The sequence below is a fragment of the Carlito syrichta genome, unplaced genomic scaffold (genome assembly GCF_000164805.1).
Source record: "Carlito syrichta isolate Samal-C Ts95f unplaced genomic scaffold, Tarsius_syrichta-2.0.1 Scaffold91100, whole genome shotgun sequence".
Taxonomy (NCBI): domain Eukaryota; kingdom Metazoa; phylum Chordata; class Mammalia; order Primates; family Tarsiidae; genus Carlito; species Carlito syrichta.
This window is the reverse complement of record NW_007035196.1, coordinates 523,901-543,851: the sequence shown is the minus strand read 5'-3', so window position 1 is coordinate 543,851 and position 19,951 is coordinate 523,901. Positions and strand designations below refer to the sequence as shown.

Sequence of the window (19,951 nt, the reverse complement as noted above, 5' to 3'; positions counted from 1 at the left end):
CAAGACAAGCAATGGACTGGGCTGTGGCCAATTCAGTCAGTGGCTTCTCCTGGATATGAGCCTGTATCTGCCTGGCTGCTGACATCTGATTGAGAGGTCACAGGGTGTCTGGGCCATTTGGGAGCTTTGGTACCTGGATGCCAGCATATGGAGGGTGGAAAATGCTGGGCTGATTGATGACACCTTTTACTTGGGGTCTGAATGTCTGGAAGTCATATTTCCACAGCTCACCTGGACACCTCCCAAAGCTTCTGCTACTTTTATATAACTACCCCCATCCTGTTCCCACCATGGTGAGTGGAGGGAGTTGGGAACACGATCAATGCTTGTTTACCCTGCAGTTTCAGGCAAGCATCTCATTTTTGGAGCTGACATGAAGAAAATGACCTCTTAAAGCAAGAATTGAGGGAAAGGGCTCTAGGTCTATTGTCACCACTGTTTCTCTGCAAATGAGCCCAGTCACCAAATGTCTCCTCAAATGACTCGTCTTTGTTGCCCTAGCCAAGCGCCACTTTCACCTGCTCCCCAACCCCAAAACATATAAAGATTTCACAGTGCTCCAAAAAGCTCACCCAACCATGAATAAGGAATGTGCCATCAGAGACAGCCAGAGGGCATGAGCAATACTTTCTCCACCTAAACCAAACCAAAGAGACTGAGCGGATAGAAAAGTGATGGCATAAGCTCTAGACTTAACTATCTAAAATCAAAATTGAATTTTATATATTTATGTATTTTTTATTTATTTGTTTTTTGAGTTGGAGTCTCACTCAGTCGCCCAGACTGGAGTGCAGTGGCTGCTCCCGGCCACTGCAGCCTCGACCTGCTGGGCTCTAGCGATCCTTCCATTTCAGCCTTCCAAGTAGCTGGAACTACAGACACGCGCTACCACGCCCGGTTAATTTTTTGATTTATTGTAGAGATGAGGTCTCGCCAAGTTGCCCACGCGGGTCTTGAACCCATGGTCTCAGGCAATTCATTTACCTTGGCCTCCCAAAGCGCAGGATTACAGGCTGAGCCACGGAGCCTAGCCAAAATTGAATTTTAAAAAGAATTGGCTTTAAATATATAAAGGGTTCTTTCTGCTGCCATAATTTTGGGAGAATTCAATAGTTCCTAAATGCCCAAATGGTGACTCCCTCTTTATTTATATAACAGTATTCTGAAGACTAGTCAATTCTACAGATTTTCCCTTTTGGATATGCAGATACAGCCTGGTAGAAAAGGGCTATTTGGTTGGGAGAATTCACAGGAGAAATGTCTATTTCCATTCAATGAGTATGAAACCCCAGCTTCTTCCAGTGTTTTCCCTAAGAAGAGAAAAAGAGGCACACTGATTGAGGGAGTGTGGATGTGTCCCTCTTCTTCTGTGACTCTTCCTCTCACTCCCTCTCCATTTGTCTCCTGTATTGTTTCTTGGACGCTTATTTCCCCTCTGCAACTAACAAGCCATCTGTGGGGAGGAGCTTATCTAATTCATATTTATCCCCTTCCCACAGCTATTGGTAGAATGCTTGGCACATAGTAGGTATGCAGCAGTGCCTGTTAGGTGCATCAATATGAACTTAAGTAGACTCTGAGACCAGGAGTGGATGTCTATTACCTCTGATTCTGAGCAAGACACTGAATCACTGAACCCCGGTTTACTTGACACAAAATGGGTCAAACAACAGATGCCCTTCACAGGATTATTGTGAGGTCCAAAGGAGGGAATAGATGCAAAAACCACTTTAGGAAATAGAAGAAGCTGCACAAGGTAGTTCTCCTGATTCAGAAGGTTGCATAGGCCTGCCATGGGTCCTCACTGGGTAGAAGTCAGACTAGAGGACACAGGCGGCAGTCTCCTTCTTAAGCTCTCTGTTTTGAGGATGCGAAAAATAGACGGAGAGAATCTGAACTTTCTTTTGAACATGAATGTCATTTGACTAGGGACCAGAGCTGTGCCTGGGCCAAACCAATATGGGTTGGGCCTGGGAAGGAGTGGGAGGATGGGGACAGGTTGTATATACCAAGGACAAAATGGACCCAAACATTCCAAACAAACAGGTTCTCAGAGCCTCATGGAAGTCCTATCATAGCCCTAATTCTTGCTTGCTATTCTCTTGGGCACAAAAGATCACAGACCAGTTACTATAGAAACAATTCTTCTCATGGAGTGTGCGTGTTAGGATGGAAATGGAAAGGATTCCCTTATTAGGAAAGAAAAGAAAGGAAGGAAGGAAGGAAGGAAGGAGGGAAGGAGGGAAGGAGGGAAGGAAGGAAGGAAGGAAGGAAGGAAAAAATGAATTAGGTTTGTGGATATATTTGCCTTCTACCCAAAGCATTCTTCCTTTATGAGAAGAAGGAAGAAGAAGCTGCTATTATTGCAAATATGCTTCTAATTCCTAGTAATTAAATGAGCAAACTTTCATTTTACACTCGGTGGAGTTCATACATGTTCCAATACATCCAAGAAGGGTGTATTTTTTCCAAAGGGAAAATAGTATAAAATAGGAGACAAGGGACCATGAAGCTGAGTGGTGAGAACCTCACCAACTTCAGTGTCTCTCTGTCCTGGGAAAGCCCAGCTACCCCCACCCTGCCCACCATGAAGACTATGTGTCATCTCATCAGTTCTTCCTCCTGCTCCCTGGCTGTAGGCTTGCCATGGCTGTCGCCAGGGCAGTGCCTGTGGAATGCTTGCTGGGTCCTGTGGATCTGTGTGGTGAGCTCCCCTGGCAGGGCAACCACATGGGTCTCAGGGGCTGCCCAGGAAGGCAGGCTCAGGTAGCTTTAGCTGGGGACCAGGCCCTGCTTGTGGCCAAGGGCCTATTCTTAGTTTTTGACTTTCATATAAGCTTACGTGGCCTCAGAAAGAAGGAAAAGGAAAGACCCTCCAAGATGGGGAGATTAGAGATAGAAAGACAGAGAGAGAGAGAGAGAGAGAGAGAGAGAGAGAGAGAACCTTTCCCTATAAATGTGATTCATTCTCAACAAGGATTTTCTTTAAAGTGTTAAGCACTAAGACCTTAGGTGTGTGAAGCTCAATCGCCCTCCCTGTATAAAGCAATCTGGAGTCAGCAAAAGGAGGGCCTACTGGTCTGCGTGGAAGAGACACACAGTGAGTTGGAACTCTAGGGCCTTGGGGACACTGAGCCTGGGGAAGTGAGTAACACAAAGGCAGATCTTCTCCCCTTCAGAAAAGAGCAAAGACAATCTCTGCAGATGGGTGGACAGGATGCTGGGGAACCCAGGACAGAAGTGGGGGGTACAGGAAAAAATCTGCCCTGAAGTCCCCACTGATGACCAAGCTGGGCTTCTTGGATCTACCCCATGACTTGGATGCAGGGAGTGCCCGAGACATAAAGGGTAAGCTCCAGGAAGCTGGATAAGGCCTTCCCAGACTTGTCACAGAAATCAGAGGCAAGGTGACAGACATGGGCATACATCAGGTCGGGGTTTACAAAAGGGACACGTGGGTTGGGCAGCAGACCTCCGGGCACTAGTAGGGGAGGGTGGAGTCATCCCACTCCAGCTGGGCTTGCCTGGCTCCACTTTGCCCATGTCTGCCTCTGCCCGGCCCTTCCTCTTCCTCCTCTTCACTGTCATCGGAGCCGCTGCTGCTGGAGCTCATGTCTTCTTCTGCTTCTTCCTCCTCCTCCTCTCCCTCAGTCTCATCTTCCCCACGCCCTGGTTCTTCATGTTTCTGGATGTCAGGGAGAGAGGGGAAATACTTATCAGGGGCAAAGCAGAGGCCACTGTGGAGCCTAGGTTTCTTTGTCCATTAAGGAAACATTTGAACCCCCTTAGGATTTCTTCTCTTACTGCTAAACCCTTGGGCCTGGAGGAAGACTTTCTGGAAGAGAGGTCTTTTGGTGAAAGGGAAGATAGAAGGTTCAAGACAAAGGCCTGACATAGCAGCAAGATCCAAGACATGAACTCAAGGTAAACTGTTAGTACAAATGGTGGGATGGACATGTCATCATCCATCATTTACTGAACGTTTTGGCCCAAGGCTTGTTTCCAGGAATTTCTGGAGCCCATCTAAATGGAACTTTCCAAGCTCAAGTATTTCTTCTCAGTGAGAGGATGACATTTAATCTTGTGCCCCTTTTCCAAGTGGGAATACAATGTCCCTGGGAGCAGAAGGTCTTCTACACCAAAACTTGGGTGTGCTGCCCCTCAAAAATATTCCTTTAGAAATGACAAAGTTCACGGTCCTCATTCCATGCCTGCTCCTTATTCCCTGACTTGTGTCCTCAAATTGTATCTCATCCTTTTTCAGTTCTACTCTCCCTCCCTTCAGCTTTTTGGTCATTCCAGCAACATCTTATTTCTGAATTTAGGTTCTGAACAGGTACACTAGGCCATAAAATATATGTCTACTTCCTTGGCTACCTCCCTCTTTAGAATGTCTTCTCTTCCACCAATCCTATCCACTCTTCAAGGCCTCTCTCAGGCCAACCTTCTCCAAGGAATCTTCTCTGAATACCACAGCCCCAAAGGCTCTTTCTACCAAAGATTCACCGACTGCTGATCACCAGATTGGCCCTTGTCAGGCACACTCTTGGGTGGTTCTCAGACTGCTCCAGTTATAGTGGTTTCATTTTCCACCCTCATGCTCAGGTCTTTGAGGTGGAAGTGCTGGAGTGCCCACAGCACCAAGCTCAGCACTGTGCCTACAGTGCATGCTGCAGAAACTGAGCCACATGGGGATACTGGCTTTGAAAGTGGGGTGTGCAACCAGCTGAGGGGGTACCTGGTGATCAGGCTGTGATGATCATCTTGGTTATTTCCCAGTGCTCTGCCTGATCTTCCCTTGCTTTCCTGAGCCTGTGTCTTCCCAGCACTCATGGGCCAAGGGATTGATGTGGCGGGCTTCCTTTGCTATTCACAAGCCCACAGCAGGGGCTTTGGGCACTGAACATGGTGGATTCTGGGCACTGGTGGCTGACAGACAAGATTTGAGTTGTAGAATCAGACAGTTTTGAATCTGAATACTGGCCATGTGAATTTGAGTAGCTTACTTCTGTCTCAGTTGGTTTCCACCCTGGTAAATGAGGATGATGACTTTCTACTTCACAGGTTGTTGGAAGATTAAGTGGTATGGTATATACAGAGCACTCCATAGAGTGTCTGGCAAAATGGGGGCTCAAGAAATGGCAAGCATTACTGATATATATTTTTTGAGTTGGGGTCTCACTCTGTTGTCCAGGCTGGAGTGCAGTGACATGTTCATGGCTCACCGTAGCCTCGGACTCCTGGGCTCAAGGGATCTTCCCACCCCAGCCTTCTGAGTATTTGGGACTACAAGCATATGCTACTACACCTGGCTAACTTTTTAAAATCTTTTTGTAGAGATGAGGTCTTGCTATGTTGCCCAGGATGGTCTTGAACTCCTGGCCTCCCAAAGTGCTAGAATTATAGGCATGAGCCACCTGTTCCTCACCAATATTTTTGTTTTCAGCTATTCTGGGCCTTTAAGTGAACTCTTCAGGCACTATGGAGCAAAGCCATCTGATTTGCACTGTTAACCAAATATTCAATACTGAGTCCCTAAGTGTTAGTCAGCTCTGAGGTAGAAACTACAGGGGAGGCAAGGCATAGAGACCACATGGTTGCCTACTTTGAGAAATTTCTGGTTCTGATTGTGGGGAGAGAAATTAATACATTTTCCATCAGAGAAATGTAGTTGGTGGGAAAGTATGGTCTGCTCAGCTCAGAGATGGGAAGAACAAGTGGGGCTGGACTAGTGGGCACAGGGCTTCCAGGAGGGGCTGTGGGCCAGGTGTAAGCACAGGAGGGTTGAGCTGGGTGGAGGGAGAAGTGCCCCCCGATTCCCCCACATGAGAATCACCTCCATGGGGTTGACTGTGATAGTCAGCGCCGAGTCGTCCCAATCCATTTCAGCCTCCTTGGCAGTCTCAGTCTCCTGGATGAAGTGCTGATGGGTAATCCGTACCCGGTATACGCCCATGGCCACAACAAACACGAGCATGCACACGGAGATAATGATGACCACCGTGGCGATGCTTGGGACCACTGGGACAGGGAAGGAATACACATGACATGGTGAACAAAGGGCAGGCTCATTCTCATGATGGTGCATGAACAAAACATCCAGGCACAGTTCGAAGCTGCCCTACCACTTCCCAGCTGCAGAACCCTGGGCTTTACTCTCATCACCTTTATAACGAACTTCATACTTCCTATCCCATGGATAATCATGAGGCATAAATGAAATGATCTCTGTGAGTTTCCACATTGGCACAGTATAGCTGCTCAATAAATGCAAGTTCTCTTCTACTCCTGACTTTTCCCCTCAAATGATTAGGAAGCTCCCACAGAACCAGGCACTGTGGAGTTTAGTAGGAACAGACAGAAGTGCCCACCAGGTAGTAATACAATATGTCAAATGCTCAAACAGAAGAATGGGCAGAAGACTTTGCAACATGTGTGTGAGTATCTGTGAGGGGTTCAGGGAAAGCTTCATACAGGGCATGACCTTGAATTGGGTCTGAAAGGACTAGCAAAATTTTTCTCAATCCTTTGTACCAGCCTCTGTTATTATGTGTTGTGTGTATTGTGTATTGTGTATTGTAACTTCTTGTTTACTTGGCTGGCTCCCTGTTGAGACCGCGAGTGCCTCCGAGGATGGGCCCACATCTTCTCCCTGCTGCGTTCCCTCCCCCAGTTCTAGGCACCCATGACTGTTGAAACATGACTGTCGGCGGTTTTGAGTCACAATGACCACCTGGTGTCCTGAGGGCCCCACTCTCGGGTGCCTTACCTGAACTGCGCTGGATGCTACTCCGGGACTCAGGATGATAGACAGACTGGAGGAAGGGAGGCTGCACAATAAGGTGGTTGACATGCTCCTTGTCTGAGACTCTGACTTCATGGAGGACACTGATCTGGAAGAACAGGGAGAGGTGCCATGGACCAGAAGTGGCAGGTGGTCCAGTTGCTTCTGTTCTCCTGAATAAATGAGGGAATGGGAGAGCCTAGACTTCCCTAACAATGGCAGGGCCCACTCACCTCCAAGTTGAACTCGTTGCTAGTGTAGCGCCCATTGAGTTCCGAACACTTGATCCGGAACCGCCGGGCCTCCAGGGAGGCCGGGCGCCAGTTGCGGTATCGGATGTGATGCAGCACCTGCTCATAGCGGCTCATGGAACCCACACCTGTGCCAAGAGAGCACACCTGTCATCAGAAGGTGGAAAAGGAGGAGGAAGAGAGGACAGAGCAGACAGGCTGGAACTGTGGGTCTCCTAACTTTGTCAAGGGTAAGAGCTCAAGATGTTTTGGGCAGAAAACATGCAACAGTGGAAGTGCTAAGAAGCCATTTACCCTACTCCAAAGGGCTTTCCATATGGACTGGGTTCTGACTGGAATGTTTGGACTCAATTTGTCAAACCTTGCTGTAACATTGCATGAGATCAACATGACAGGAGAAGGCATCCACCTAGTACCTACAAAAATTTTCCTCAGGAGTGGGCATGTGGGGCAGGTCTCCAAGATGCTAGAGTAATTTGCCAAAGAAGGGTCTAGAAATCCATGCTCTGAGGTCAAGGCTCTCCAACTGGCCCCCAGGGCTTTTGTGCACCTCCACACGTACCATCTCACTCATGACTCCCTAGACAAGGACCTTCTGAGAGGACACCCCTGGGGCCAAGGGGGCTGAGCATGGCCTTACCGTAGATGGAGTAGCCTGCGGTAGAATTTGTGGCATCCAGGTGTCGTTGGTGAAGTTCACTGTGGTTGAGCTCCAAGCATTCCTGTCTTGGATCCAAGTCCCCTCCGAGGACCAAAATGTCACAGAAATCTAAGTTGTGAAGCATTTCTTCTAAGACTGTTGATTTGGGGGCTGTGGGAAGACAGACAAGTGGAAATAAAGGCATGAGGAATAGCTCAGACAACAACCCTTGCTCATCATCTTCGCACCCCAGGTTAAGGCTGACTCAGGAGAAGAGGCTGTGAAATCCCAAATACCATGTTCACTAGTCAGATGTCCAAACAGCCCTGAGGTTGGGTAGTATGAATGAATGGGAAGAGCATGAGTACTCTAGTTAAAAGATGTGAATCTGAATACCCACTCTGCTGAGAAGCTATATATGTTGGAGAAACTACTTACCACTCAGTTTCTTCATTATAAAGAGGGCAAAGGTCTTGAGAGGCTGAAAACAGTGTCCAGCACATCACAGGTGCTCAGTAAGCAATAGCTTCCATTTGGAGGAGAGATGAGCAACCCTCCACCATGCTCTAGTGGCTTTCTCCATGTGGCCATAGTGTGTGTCTCTGTCTCCCCCAGCAGACTTCGAGGTTCCCAAGGGCAGAAGCCCTGTCTTTTTATGACGGACTCCCTGGTGTCTAACCCAGGCACTGGCATAGATCAGTTATTACTACACCTGGCTCAAATGGAGTCAGATAATTAACTAATTAATAATCAACTACGTCGACACAATATAACCCATACTTGATAATGAATAAACTGATTAATTTAATATAATTCAGAGATGACTATGCTCCCAGGGGAGCATATTAGCAAGTCAGTCAGCCAAGTTTTGTCCTTGCTTGATTTTATGACTCCAGATTTCCCAAAGAAATGTCTGAATATTGAATCCTGGACAGAGTTTGGCAGTCCTAAATTAAAATCCCATCTTACAATGACGAGGAGATTTATGGAGTGCATGCTATGTGCCAGTCACTGTGCAAATGTAATCATAAGAGATAGACATTAGAGGGAGTACGGCTGTCATCCTCATCTCACTGATGGGGAAATGAAAGGAACAGCTAGGATATAAACCAAGTCTTTTTGATCCCACAGTTGGAAACCCTTAATCTCTGGGCCAGTGATTCAAGTGGTTTTGATCTTGCACCTCTTTATTAAAAAATTTTGAGGAAATAATTTCAATAAGTATATTTACTTATTTATAAAGTGGACTAAATATATTTTCTGCAGTATACAGCATTTATTAGGATAGAAATTTTTAAAAGGGGCCTCTAAAGAGAATTATTTTAAATAATTATTTTGTTTACTTTGTAAATGACATCAAAAATACCTTCTACTCTCACTAGATATATATTATAATAAATGATAATTCAGGGGCTTGCTCTGTTGCCCAGGCTGGAGTACAGTGGTGTGATCATAGCTTGCTGCAGTCTTAAACGCCTGGACTCAAGGGATCCTCCTGCCTCAGCCTCCAAAGTAGCTATTACTAGAGGTACGTGCCACCAACCCTGGCTAATTTGTAGAGACAGGATCTTACTTTGTTGCCTGGGCTGGTCTTGAACTCCTGGCCTCAAGCAGTGGTCCTGCCTCAGCCTCTCAAAGGGCTGGGATTATAGATGTGAGCTATTGCACCCAGCCATCTGCACTTTTCTTGATTCCCACTGTGTTGAAGGAACCGTGCTGGGTTCAGAGACCCAGAGGCAAATTGACCATGGTGGGGATCTCCTACTCTGGTTTAATAAACAGATAATCACCACTAAGCAAAAAAAAAGTGTGCTTGAGGGCAGCTTCAGCAGTCAGGAGTGTCAGGGCGATGGAGCTCTGGAGCAGGTGTCGAAGTTAGAAATGTTTGCCAGCAATCGGGGTGGGGAGGGGAAGGGCCCTTCCATATAGAGAACAGGGCGAAGGTGTGAACTAGCACTGAGGTGTGAGGTGTGTGTGTGTGTGTGTGTGTGTGTGTGTGTGTGTGCGCGCGCGCTATGGGAATCTCTTATCTTTGGGACTGAGACAGCATAAGGAGCGAATCATTGGAGACAGAAGATAATGCAAATGCTATTACCCTGCTTGTTTAAGACACCCACAATAATGACTCTCCTAACAATAATAAAAGTAAAAATTTAAAAGCACTAATAATAGCCCTTGGGCACTTGCTATGTGCTCTGCATGCTCCTCTCATAAACAGAGGTGAAACATGGGCCCAGATCATTGCTTTTCCCGGCACTGCCTGTATGCTGGTGTCAGACACAGCAGCAAATCCAGACGCTCCTGGTCACAGCCTGCCACCACTGAGGTCAGAGGCCCCCTCCTCCTTTTTCTTTTCCTTGTCTGATTTCAGCCACAGATGAGAACAGGGGAAGAGGGAAGATCACAAAGCCCAGTGCACTTCAGCCTGTAACTAGGAAACTGCCCTTCCTGGACAGGTGGTAAAACGCCATCTATTTTTAAGCTAAGAGGGATTGCCTCTCGGGCACCCCATTCGCTAGGGACCAGGGTGGTTTAAGGCAATAGTTAATTAGGATTATTATAGAAGCAGCTCTTCAGGGACTCAGGCCTGGCAGCACCAGCACATCATTAGTGGCAGCTTTTGGAAGGGGAGGGGAGAGCTGAAAGTATTCTCTTGGAAGAGGCAGCAAAGGACAGTTCTCAAAAGGATATTTCTCCTATAGACGTGGGCTCCTCTGAGTCCTTCCTCCCTCTCTTCTTCCCTCTTCCTCTCCCTGTTTCTCCCCCCAACCCCGACACCCCCAGCATATGCTCCAGCTTCCAGGGCAACTACGTGTTTCTCCCCAGTAGGTAATTCAAATGACTCGGCTTTCACCGAAGAAATCTTCCCAGTAGTGAAACTGTTGGAAATAACAACTTGAAAGTTTCCAGAGAGCGTAGAGTAAGGCTGCTGAATGAGACCCAACTTTTAGTGTGTCTGTATTAAGATGGAGCTATATTTTTTTCTTTGTGCATCTTTAGCTTTTCTTCTGATTATCAGAATAACACATGCCCAATGTAGAAAATTTTTGCAATTGCAGAAAAGGGAAGGGAAGTAGAAACAAATTGGCTCTCATCATGCTTCTCAGAGAATATCACTGTTAGCATGAGGTGTGTGTCCTTGGCATTTTTCCATGTCGGGGTTTTTTTTTTCCCTTTGAGTTGAAATCCTTCTGTGTGTAGGTACTGTACGATGTAATTTTGCATCTTGTTTTTTTTTTTTCACTTACCATTTGGCACAAATGCTTTCCTTCCAACCTTAATATCACTTACATGAATATACTATCTTTGATAAAACACCCATCTGCCCCTCCTGTTCATTTGGGTTGTTTTCCAGCTTCATTTGTTTGGCTATTATACATTACCCTGTCATGGTGAACAATGCTTTTGTCTTGATGTATAATTTTATGTGACTGTAAAAATTAAGACCCACTTTCCCCACCTGTACCTGTGGTTTTCACGTCTCCAGGGGCCTCAGCTTTGGCGAAGGTGCTCACGATCTTGATGTCCGGGAAGAGGACCACTCCCTGGGCACTTTCAAACTGGGCAGCAGGTCTCCAGAAGTGGTCTGTGCCCCGAAGGGTGATCTGGGGCTCGATGGCTTGTAGGACCATCACATAGGCGTCGACCTCGGGGATGCTGATGCACACATCTTCTCCAAAGCACCTGGGAAGACAGCCATGGTCATGGCACTGATGGACAAATGATGACACCATCCATCATACAGCCATGGACCAGGGATTGCCACCTCCAGCCCTTAACAAGGCATCCTGACTGCCTAAGAGTCTCTGAGAACGTCAGTAGACTTTCAGATTTAAAGCCACATTTTAATCAAAATTACTCGTGATCTAAAGACTTAAAAGATAGACTCTTGGGAGAAGTGGGAATTTTGTATTCGAGCATCAAGTAACCATTAAACTTTTCATTATCCTTTAACAAAGTAATCAATGGCCATGTTAATTAGATAGCAACTGCTTGTTATGTGCATTAGTACTTGGTAAGCAAATTGTTGTCTAACTTGCTGGTTATAGCCGTCTTACTAATTGAGACCCTAGGGCTACACTATCCTGCCTCAGCATATATGTTATGTCTTCAAGAGGACATCACACAGGTGTGCCTTTTCGCAGTGTCGGAGCACAGTGTGGTTGTGATCACCTTCTTTTTTCCTGACATCCTGCCACACAAATATCTGGGAGGCAGAAATGTTGTGATAGCACGAACAAGTCCTAAGACATCCACAGCCTGGCTCTGCCACTCCTGGGCTGGGTGACTGTGGACAAGGCACGGAACTCCAATGAACCTCAGTTTATCTATCCCATGGGGATAACCACAACTGCCCTACAGTAGTAAGGATTAAATGAAGATTATGTGTTACAAAGCTGACCAGAGCCTGCATCGTGGTTTCAGCAGTAAATGTTAGTTGATCAGGCCCTCTCATCAGACCTCATTGGGGCATGCATGGCACTGGCACTCTCTACTGGTCATCTAGGCTCAAATGGGGGTCCTTAGGGCCAGACAGATGCTCTGGAAATGCTGGGTGGGCTCTGACTGGGGGCAGCCGTCACCTTGCATGTCTTGTGAAAGTTCCTGAGGGAGGCTATTCTGAGTAGATCCCATACTGAGCCACTCTGTGCTTTTCTATGGGGTGAGTGGAATGTGAAAGTTAGGGTGTGCTCCTGCTCTCAGTTTTGTTTTCCCTCTGCCATGTCAACCCAGGGTGCTCCCCTCCCCTCTTCACTTTGCAGAAACCTGCACTCAGAGCTAGGTACCAACCAGTCTGGTTTCTCTCTACTCTCCATCTTCATTCTACTGTGGAGTTGACTTGGAGGTACCCTCTCCCTAGCCCTAGGCTTCCAAGGGTGGCACACTCCCTTCACTGTCCCGGAATTACTATGTGTAACTGCCACCTGTGCACATTATCCTGGCACCTGTGCATGTTATCCAGGCCTCAGCAATGTGACAGCCAGCAGATTCATTTTTCCACCCCTTGTTCCTCTCTTTTTGAGTCCTTCTCTTGGTTCTAGCTGCCACATGACTCCATTTTCACTTTTCAGGAGTTTTTCTGGGATCCTCCTCGTAGCAGCCCTCCTAGGTAGCCATTGTTGCTGAGAAGTGATTCGATAGGCCAGTGCATGAGTTATCCAAAGGCTTCAGTAATAATCTCATCTCATGAATTGAACTCTGACCTCTAAGAACAAGAATCTTTTTCTCTGGCATACCTATGGTATTTAGGAGCTCCACAAAACTGCACTGGTTAACTTAATTCAATTTAATAAACATTTGTCAAGCACCTACTATGTATCAGGTATCATGCCCTTAAATCAGACCACTTCTAACCCAGCTCTCTGAGAATTTATAGGAAGCAGTACTTTCCAGGTACCGGACAAGATACAGAATAAAACAGAAAAATGGATTTGAGTTGGCAAAACTCAAACTGGTTTTCTATTGGAGAAACAGAACATTTTGCTTAAGATGAAAACAACAACAAAAACAGACACTGGGAACTCTGAAAGGGGAAAAGGTTGAAAAACCACCTACTGGGTACCATGATCACTATTTGGGTGATGGGAGAAGCCCAAACCTCACCATCACACAATATACTTACGTAACGCATGCATATGCACCTCTTGAATCTAAATTTTTTAAAAAATTAACAAAGAGGAACACAGATCCATTAAGGCATCCTCATCGGGATAGCAGAAGTTGAGGACAACTGAAAAAAAAGGCAAATCTTGCTTTGCAAAGGAACATTCCCAAGGGACCAACCCTGCTGTCTCAGTTGGCCCCAGGCTGCCCAGTGGCCACTCACTGCACTTTGGAGGATACTTTGAGGCGCCGCACACCCGCGGTTGGAAACTGCCTGGAGTTGATGTAGGAGACCCTCTGGAGGGCGCGGTTAATGTTTCCGATGTCATCACTTTCCATCACCAGGATGGACTGCGAGGGGTTGAAGTGATACTGGAAGACAGAATGGGGTTCACGGGAGAAAACGGTCAGCAATGTACACAGTCCTGTGGAAGCACTTTCTTGTGTCCATGAAAGGACTCAAATGCCACCACAGTCACCTCCAGAGTATCTGCTAGGGAAGCAGTTGCATGCACAAATGACTTCTTAAGGAATCCCTGCTACTGTTTGGGAGGCTCCAGGGCCCTCCCCATGAGGTCTTCCAGGGATTACACCCAGTGATATTGGCATGAGCCATAGGATTGAGTTCTGAAAGCCCTGACACAGTGGTCTTGCAGCCCAGCCTTGTTGAGGGGCAGCCCACATTCCATGCTAACTTGGGTGGTCTGGGTCAGCCACTTTCAGCCCTTGGACTACCCACACCCCTCAGCCAAAAGCTCAGAACTTGAGCATAAACCCCTTTGACCATGCTTGTCTTTGGCCTGGAACTGCTCCCAGCCTGCACTGTATTTCCTGACCCATGCCCCATATTCTCAGCTTCCAACCTTACAGCTCATTTTGCAGTTCATGGTTTTATTTTTCTCCCAGATCTAATTCTTTATCTTGCTTTCCTGGTGCCACACTCTGGTTTCCCGTGAGTTTTACTCACTTGCTGTGTATACACCTGCCAGTGGCCCTGAGTTTGTAATCTACCCATTCCATCCTGAGTCCCTGGTGTCCCAAACCGGCAAAGGCCCAGATGTCCCTGATGCAGTCACTTGGGTGCTTGAGCAGACTCTGGCCCTCCCTGTGTCCCTCGGCAGTTACTCTTCTCTGACTGGAACAGGGAGAACTGCCTTCGTACTGCTCTGAGTTACTGACTTTGACATACTTCTGAGCAAGAATTATTCGGAAGAGTGATCAATAAGATGTCAGGAACATATCTGTGGATTCAGGTTATGAAGTGAATGCTCATGGCACGGAAAAGGGAGAGATGAGTATATTTTTAAATAACTACCTGACTTAAACATTATTTACTCTCTTGAAAAGATAATATATTTATATGGTTTAAATGTATATATGTGCTAAGTGAAAAGTGTCCATCTTAGTCCTATCTCCCATTCATCTAGTTTCCACAGTCCCATCCCACAAGTAATCACTATTACATTAATTTCTTAGTGGCAAGTTGCATTACCGTTCATAATTAATTGCTTCTCCTCCCAGGGGAGGCTTACATATACCTGTCTCATTGTCAACAGGCTTGACCCTATGACTTATGATACCTTCCTTGCAGGGTAGACAGTTTTGCCTTGTTGTACTCAATAGTGGTCATGTGACTTGCTTGTTCAATGAAATGTGGGCAGAAATATTGTCTGGTTGGCACCCATATGGAAGATTTAATAACCAGTTCATGGTTTGTCATCCTACTTTCTCTCTGCCATGAAACTGGCAAAATTCCCCTAGAGGTTGCCCTACCAGCCTGGTTTTCACAGTGAGGGTGGTATGGATCAGAGCTGCAGTCTGTCTGTAATGGAATGAAGCATGAACAATCAATAGAATTTGTTGTTTAAGCCATTGAGATGTTAAATCGCTTGTCACTGTAGCATAATCTAGCCCATCCTGACAGTTATACTTAAGCATTCTGAGACATATATCTGTGGATACAGATTTCCATTTTTCTTCTTTCTTACACCAAAGTTATCTCAATACATAATGTATCTCGCTTTTCTTTTTTAAAAAAACTTGACTAATACTTGGAGATCTTTCTATGTAAGTACAAGACAAGCTTCCTCGCTCTTTTTTATGCCACATTGTCTAAGAGTTCATTCTTTTTAGTAGCTGCATAGTATTTCATTTATAGATAAACTGCAATTTTTAAAACCAGTCTTCTAATATGGACATTTGGGGTATTTCTTATTTTTACCGAGTATGCTAGAACGAATAGTCTTATACACATAACATTTTGTTAAATGTGCAAATTTTTGTTAGGATAAATCCCTGTAAGTGAAATTGCCAGGTCAAAGAGTATATGTACTTTTAACTTTAATAAATGTTGAAACATTCCCCATTGCTAAGATAATATCAATATATACTCCTTCCAACAGTGTATAAAAGTGCCTTTTCTCTCAGTACTTCAAAAGCACAGTATCCTGTCAGACTAGAAATTTTGCCAATCTGATAAGTGATAAATTCCATCTTAGTGTAGTTTTAATGTGTACTTTTCTTGCCATGAAGGAGACTGAGTGTATCTTTTCATAGGTTTAATTAAAAAAAATCTATCTATATCAACTTGTCCCTGATCTGGCTTAAATGTCTTTCTAAAGGTGCCTGTTTTGTGTCTGGACTCTAACCGGAAGTGGTTGCCTGTCTCATGAGCACTATTGATGACAATCACCACCTAAGTCCCTTGCATGGTGTCTTAGCCAACTGATAGCTCAATATTTGTCTTCTTCAACCTCATGTGAGTATTTTATCATTACCTACTCCTTGAAGCTTCCTAGCTTGGTCCCCACTGGGTTTTGGGCACCTTTCTCCTGTAGCACTTACAAAATGATACTACCATACCTTTGGTACAGTGGTCAGGAGCTCATGAGCACAAGGACCCTGACTTTATCCCTGAATCTCAGACTGCTTCTAACCTTACTGTGTTAGAAGCCCATGTTAGATGAATGAGTAAATGGCTTCAGGTCTACATTTTACTCAGGATCATCTCCTGTCACTCCCCAAAGGGACTCTTGCTTTTCTGTCCTTTGTCTTTTCAGTCGAGTCCTGTGGGAGTCATTATCAATATCCCACAAACCCTGTTTTCCTTTCCTTTCTGGGCATCGTAGAGGCTACACTTCCCACCCGCCTCGTGCTACATGTGGGCAGGGGCACGTGACTACCTCTGGCCAATGAAACCAGAGAGGAAGTGATGCGAGGCAACTCTGGGCTGAGGTAGTGAAACACCCTGTGGTATGCTCCGGACTCTTTTTCCTCTACTTCAGTAACCTGCATTCTAGGTAGAAAACCCATCCCACCTGACTGAGGGTAAGGAAAAAAATGAACTTGTAAGTGTTAAGCTGTTGAATTTCTGGAATCATCTGCTACTGTAATAGCTTAGCCCATCTGGAAGAATTCAACTCTTCCCAGGCCTGACTCTCACTTTGCCAAGGCCACGTGGTGTGTGTGAAAGACCATGGGCTTTGTGGACTGTCATGTTTCCAGTTCTGGTACTAACTACAAAGTACAACTTTGGACTGCTTACCTTCCCTTTCTAAACTTCATGTCCTCATTTAAATAGTGGGGGCATTAACATCTACCTGTGTGGGGCTTATATGAGATAATGCAGTTTCTAACAAGGTATTCAATTTACGACAGCTTTGGCAATGATTCTCTCTATTGTAATGATACCTGCACTGAATCTTTGTTTGGGTGTCTTTACTCTTCCTCTCTTCCTGTGATCCAACCCCCTCCTGTCTTTCCATGCCTGAGGAAGTGGGCTCTCTCTGAGCTTTGACATCTGGCCACAAGTGCCACTTGCTGGTGCTAGATCCTGGAACACCCAGGCTTACATGTGGTTGATACTGCAGTCTGTCTCTGAGTTGGTGTCTCTCTTGTCAGGAATGCCTCATCAACATAGGGTGCTTAGCCCTGGAACTGCCTCACGCTGGTGAGTCATGAGTTTCCTAAGGTGTTTCCCAAGTCATGCATTTTAGATTTGAGGATACTCAAGGTCATTCTTCTAAAAATACCATTTATTATTTTAAAACGTTTTTCTGCCCCTCTTCCCCACCTCCCACACCATCCTTCCTGTAGTGGAGTCTTGTAGTGCTGTTGCTGTCTGTCTGTCTGTCTGCATCTTTCAGCCGTGAGCACCTCAAGGGAAGTGGCTACTGATTAATTCTTAGCATCACTGCAGGGTCTAGCATCACTGCAGGGTCTAGCACATGAAAATCATGAGGTACATGATAAGAACTGCAGAGGAGGCTGGTCTCTGAGCTTTGCATGAGGGCTGAAAAGGAAATCAAGAGGTTCTCCTAGAGGGATGGACCAGGAGCAGCCCATGGCAGTCAGAGGGCATGGTACCACTGTGGCCACCTGGAGAGAGGACCAGGGAAGGAATGTGCTGCATCTCCAATTAGTACCCTGGTCCAGATGCCAGAGCGCTGGAGGGCTATCACAGAGCATGAAGGTAGCACTAGCCTAGCCATCAACATACTTCCTGAAGGATCAATAAAATCCTCCAAACCAGGCTTCTGGGTTTTTTTAACTGCAGTATTCCCAGTTTTGTGACTGGTTACACAGGAGACATGTTGCACTGGTATCTCCACAGTGGCAGGAGATGGTAGCATGTTGGGGGTCCCAGGAAAGAGTGACAGTGCTCAAGTCCCTTTGGGGATCTGTTCTGTGGTCATGTTGATCCCTTTTTTTGAGCCAAGAAGGTGCTAGACATGTGGCTCTTACAGAATGGTGACCTACCCTAGAGGTCTGACCGGTGTCATTAGCCCCCTTGCAGGCTGGATCATCAGTGAAATCCTCACCCAAAGCCTTGGCCTGCTCCCTGGGGACAAGCTGGCCATGACTCTTCAGGCACCATGCTGTTCCCTCAGACACCTGCCAGCCTCTCTGGGATGGGCCAGATGAAGACTTTCCACTTTAGAAGTTCTTCTGTCACAAAAGGAGCTTTGATTTATTGAGAGCCTCTTAGATTTGATAGGGGGACATATATATATATAATATATATTATATATATATTTAAATTCTTACAGCATTACTACAAGATAAGTAATATTAAGCCTATTTTTTACACGAGAGATTGGAGCTTAAAGGATTAAGGTGTCTTGCCTAAGGTCACCTAGCAGGTAAATACTGGCCTTGTGAGTTGAACCTAGGAGTGTCTTGTTCTAAAGTTCTTGCTCTTTTTGCTCTTCCTCATGGTAGAGATGACAAATTGACAGAGACTGTGCTTTGAAAACCAGAACAGAGTATTCTCCAGGAGTGTGACTGTTCCACAGTATCCTGGATGGATGCAAGACAACAGTCACCACAACCAGTTAAAGACTCTAGACATGCAGGAGAAATATTAATAAATATGCATGATCCAGAGGAAAACAAATAAAGCAAGGGACATGTGCTGGGCCCGGTGAGCATACAGAGAATTTCCCTATTCTCTGAGAAGGCCTTGGTTCTGTTGACTAGCCAGAGTGGGGAGGAGACCAGCATCCAGCAAAGAAAATATTAGTTATTGTTCAGAAATGACATGAGGGGTCAATGGAGGGAGGGAAGGAAGGAAGTTCATTTTAATAATTGTCAAGAGTATTCCCTGATCTGAGTTGCTGGTGTGGAGAAAAGATCATGGACTTATTCTGGACAAGTTGTCGAACCCCAGTCCAGTCCCCTTATCTTTGAAATGGGGTCACAATATTTAATTTGTCGTGAGGAGTAGGGATAATGAACATAAAATAGCCCCTAGTGGGTGCTCTGTAAATTGTGAGTCTTATTAACTTCTCACACAGTGTTCTAATTCTTACCAGCTGTGCCCTAGAGAAGGAAAAGGATTATTCGCAGTGACTTGGTTATGAACAGGCAGAATCTGGAAAAGGCAGATTAGTTTTCTTAGTCTCCACAGTTTTTTGTGCCACTTATTTTAGCACCTTTTCTTTTCATAGACTATGGCCACTCTGTAGAAATCGCTATGATTCTTAATTTATACTTCTAAAGATGCAGGGCTTTTAAGTCCAGAATTTTGGTTTTCTGCTCTTTAGTGCCTAGAACCTTGAAACTTTAGCCCTTATGATGGTTCAGGGGACAGAAGATCCACTCAGAGGCAGGGAGCAAATTTTGAATCACAAAAAAGAGAGGGGAATGTAGGAGGATGGATTTTTGCATCACTGGGTTGATGAAATCCTAAGAAAACAACACAAACAGTAGGCCAAGATTGGCCTTTCCAATATGAGGCGGTCTTTTGAGTTTCGTCCAATGATTAGCTATTGAGAGTATGTATATATGTGTGTGTCTAATCCATGTTAAACAACGTTCTGGAAATCAATCTTGCCTTGCCATAACTTCTGTACTCTTACTAAGTTCCCTCCTCTGACCTAATCTCCTGAATGAGCATTGTAAAACCCAAATTTGGCAAGATCATACTCTCTTGCCTGAGCGTTCAATGGCCGAGACGAGTGGACTGTCTGAACCTGTGGGTTTGAGAACACAGCCCAGGAAACTTGGCGAGAACTCATCTCTACAATACATCAAAAATTAGCTGGGTGTGGTAGCGCACACCTGTAGTTCCGGCTACTTGGAAGGCTGAGGCGGAAGGATCGCCGGAGCCCAGCGGGTAGATGCTGGGGTGGCCGTGAGTGTGCCACTGCACTTCAGCCTGGGCGACGGAGT

At 45.8% G+C, this 19,951-nt stretch overlaps 1 protein-coding gene across 1 annotated transcript in view; it reads right to left on the bottom strand.

Moving 5' to 3' along the window:
- Positions 1-997: 997 nt before the first annotated feature.
- The window catches only part of CLSTN2 (calsyntenin 2), a 418,317-nt gene continuing 399,363 nt past the window's right edge, over positions 998-19,951 (bottom strand). Inside the window, exons 11-17 of the mRNA XM_021712857.1 lie at positions 13,503-13,651; positions 11,142-11,359; positions 7,676-7,846; positions 7,018-7,163; positions 6,770-6,893; positions 5,837-6,021; positions 998-3,685 (exon numbers count right to left, since the gene is read on the bottom strand). Of these exons, the coding sequence (XP_021568532.1) occupies positions 3,482-3,685; positions 5,837-6,021; positions 6,770-6,893; positions 7,018-7,163; positions 7,676-7,846; positions 11,142-11,359; positions 13,503-13,651 (1,197 nt within the window). The 3' untranslated portion in view covers positions 998-3,481. The remainder of the gene's footprint in view (positions 3,686-5,836; positions 6,022-6,769; positions 6,894-7,017; positions 7,164-7,675; positions 7,847-11,141; positions 11,360-13,502; positions 13,652-19,951) is intronic.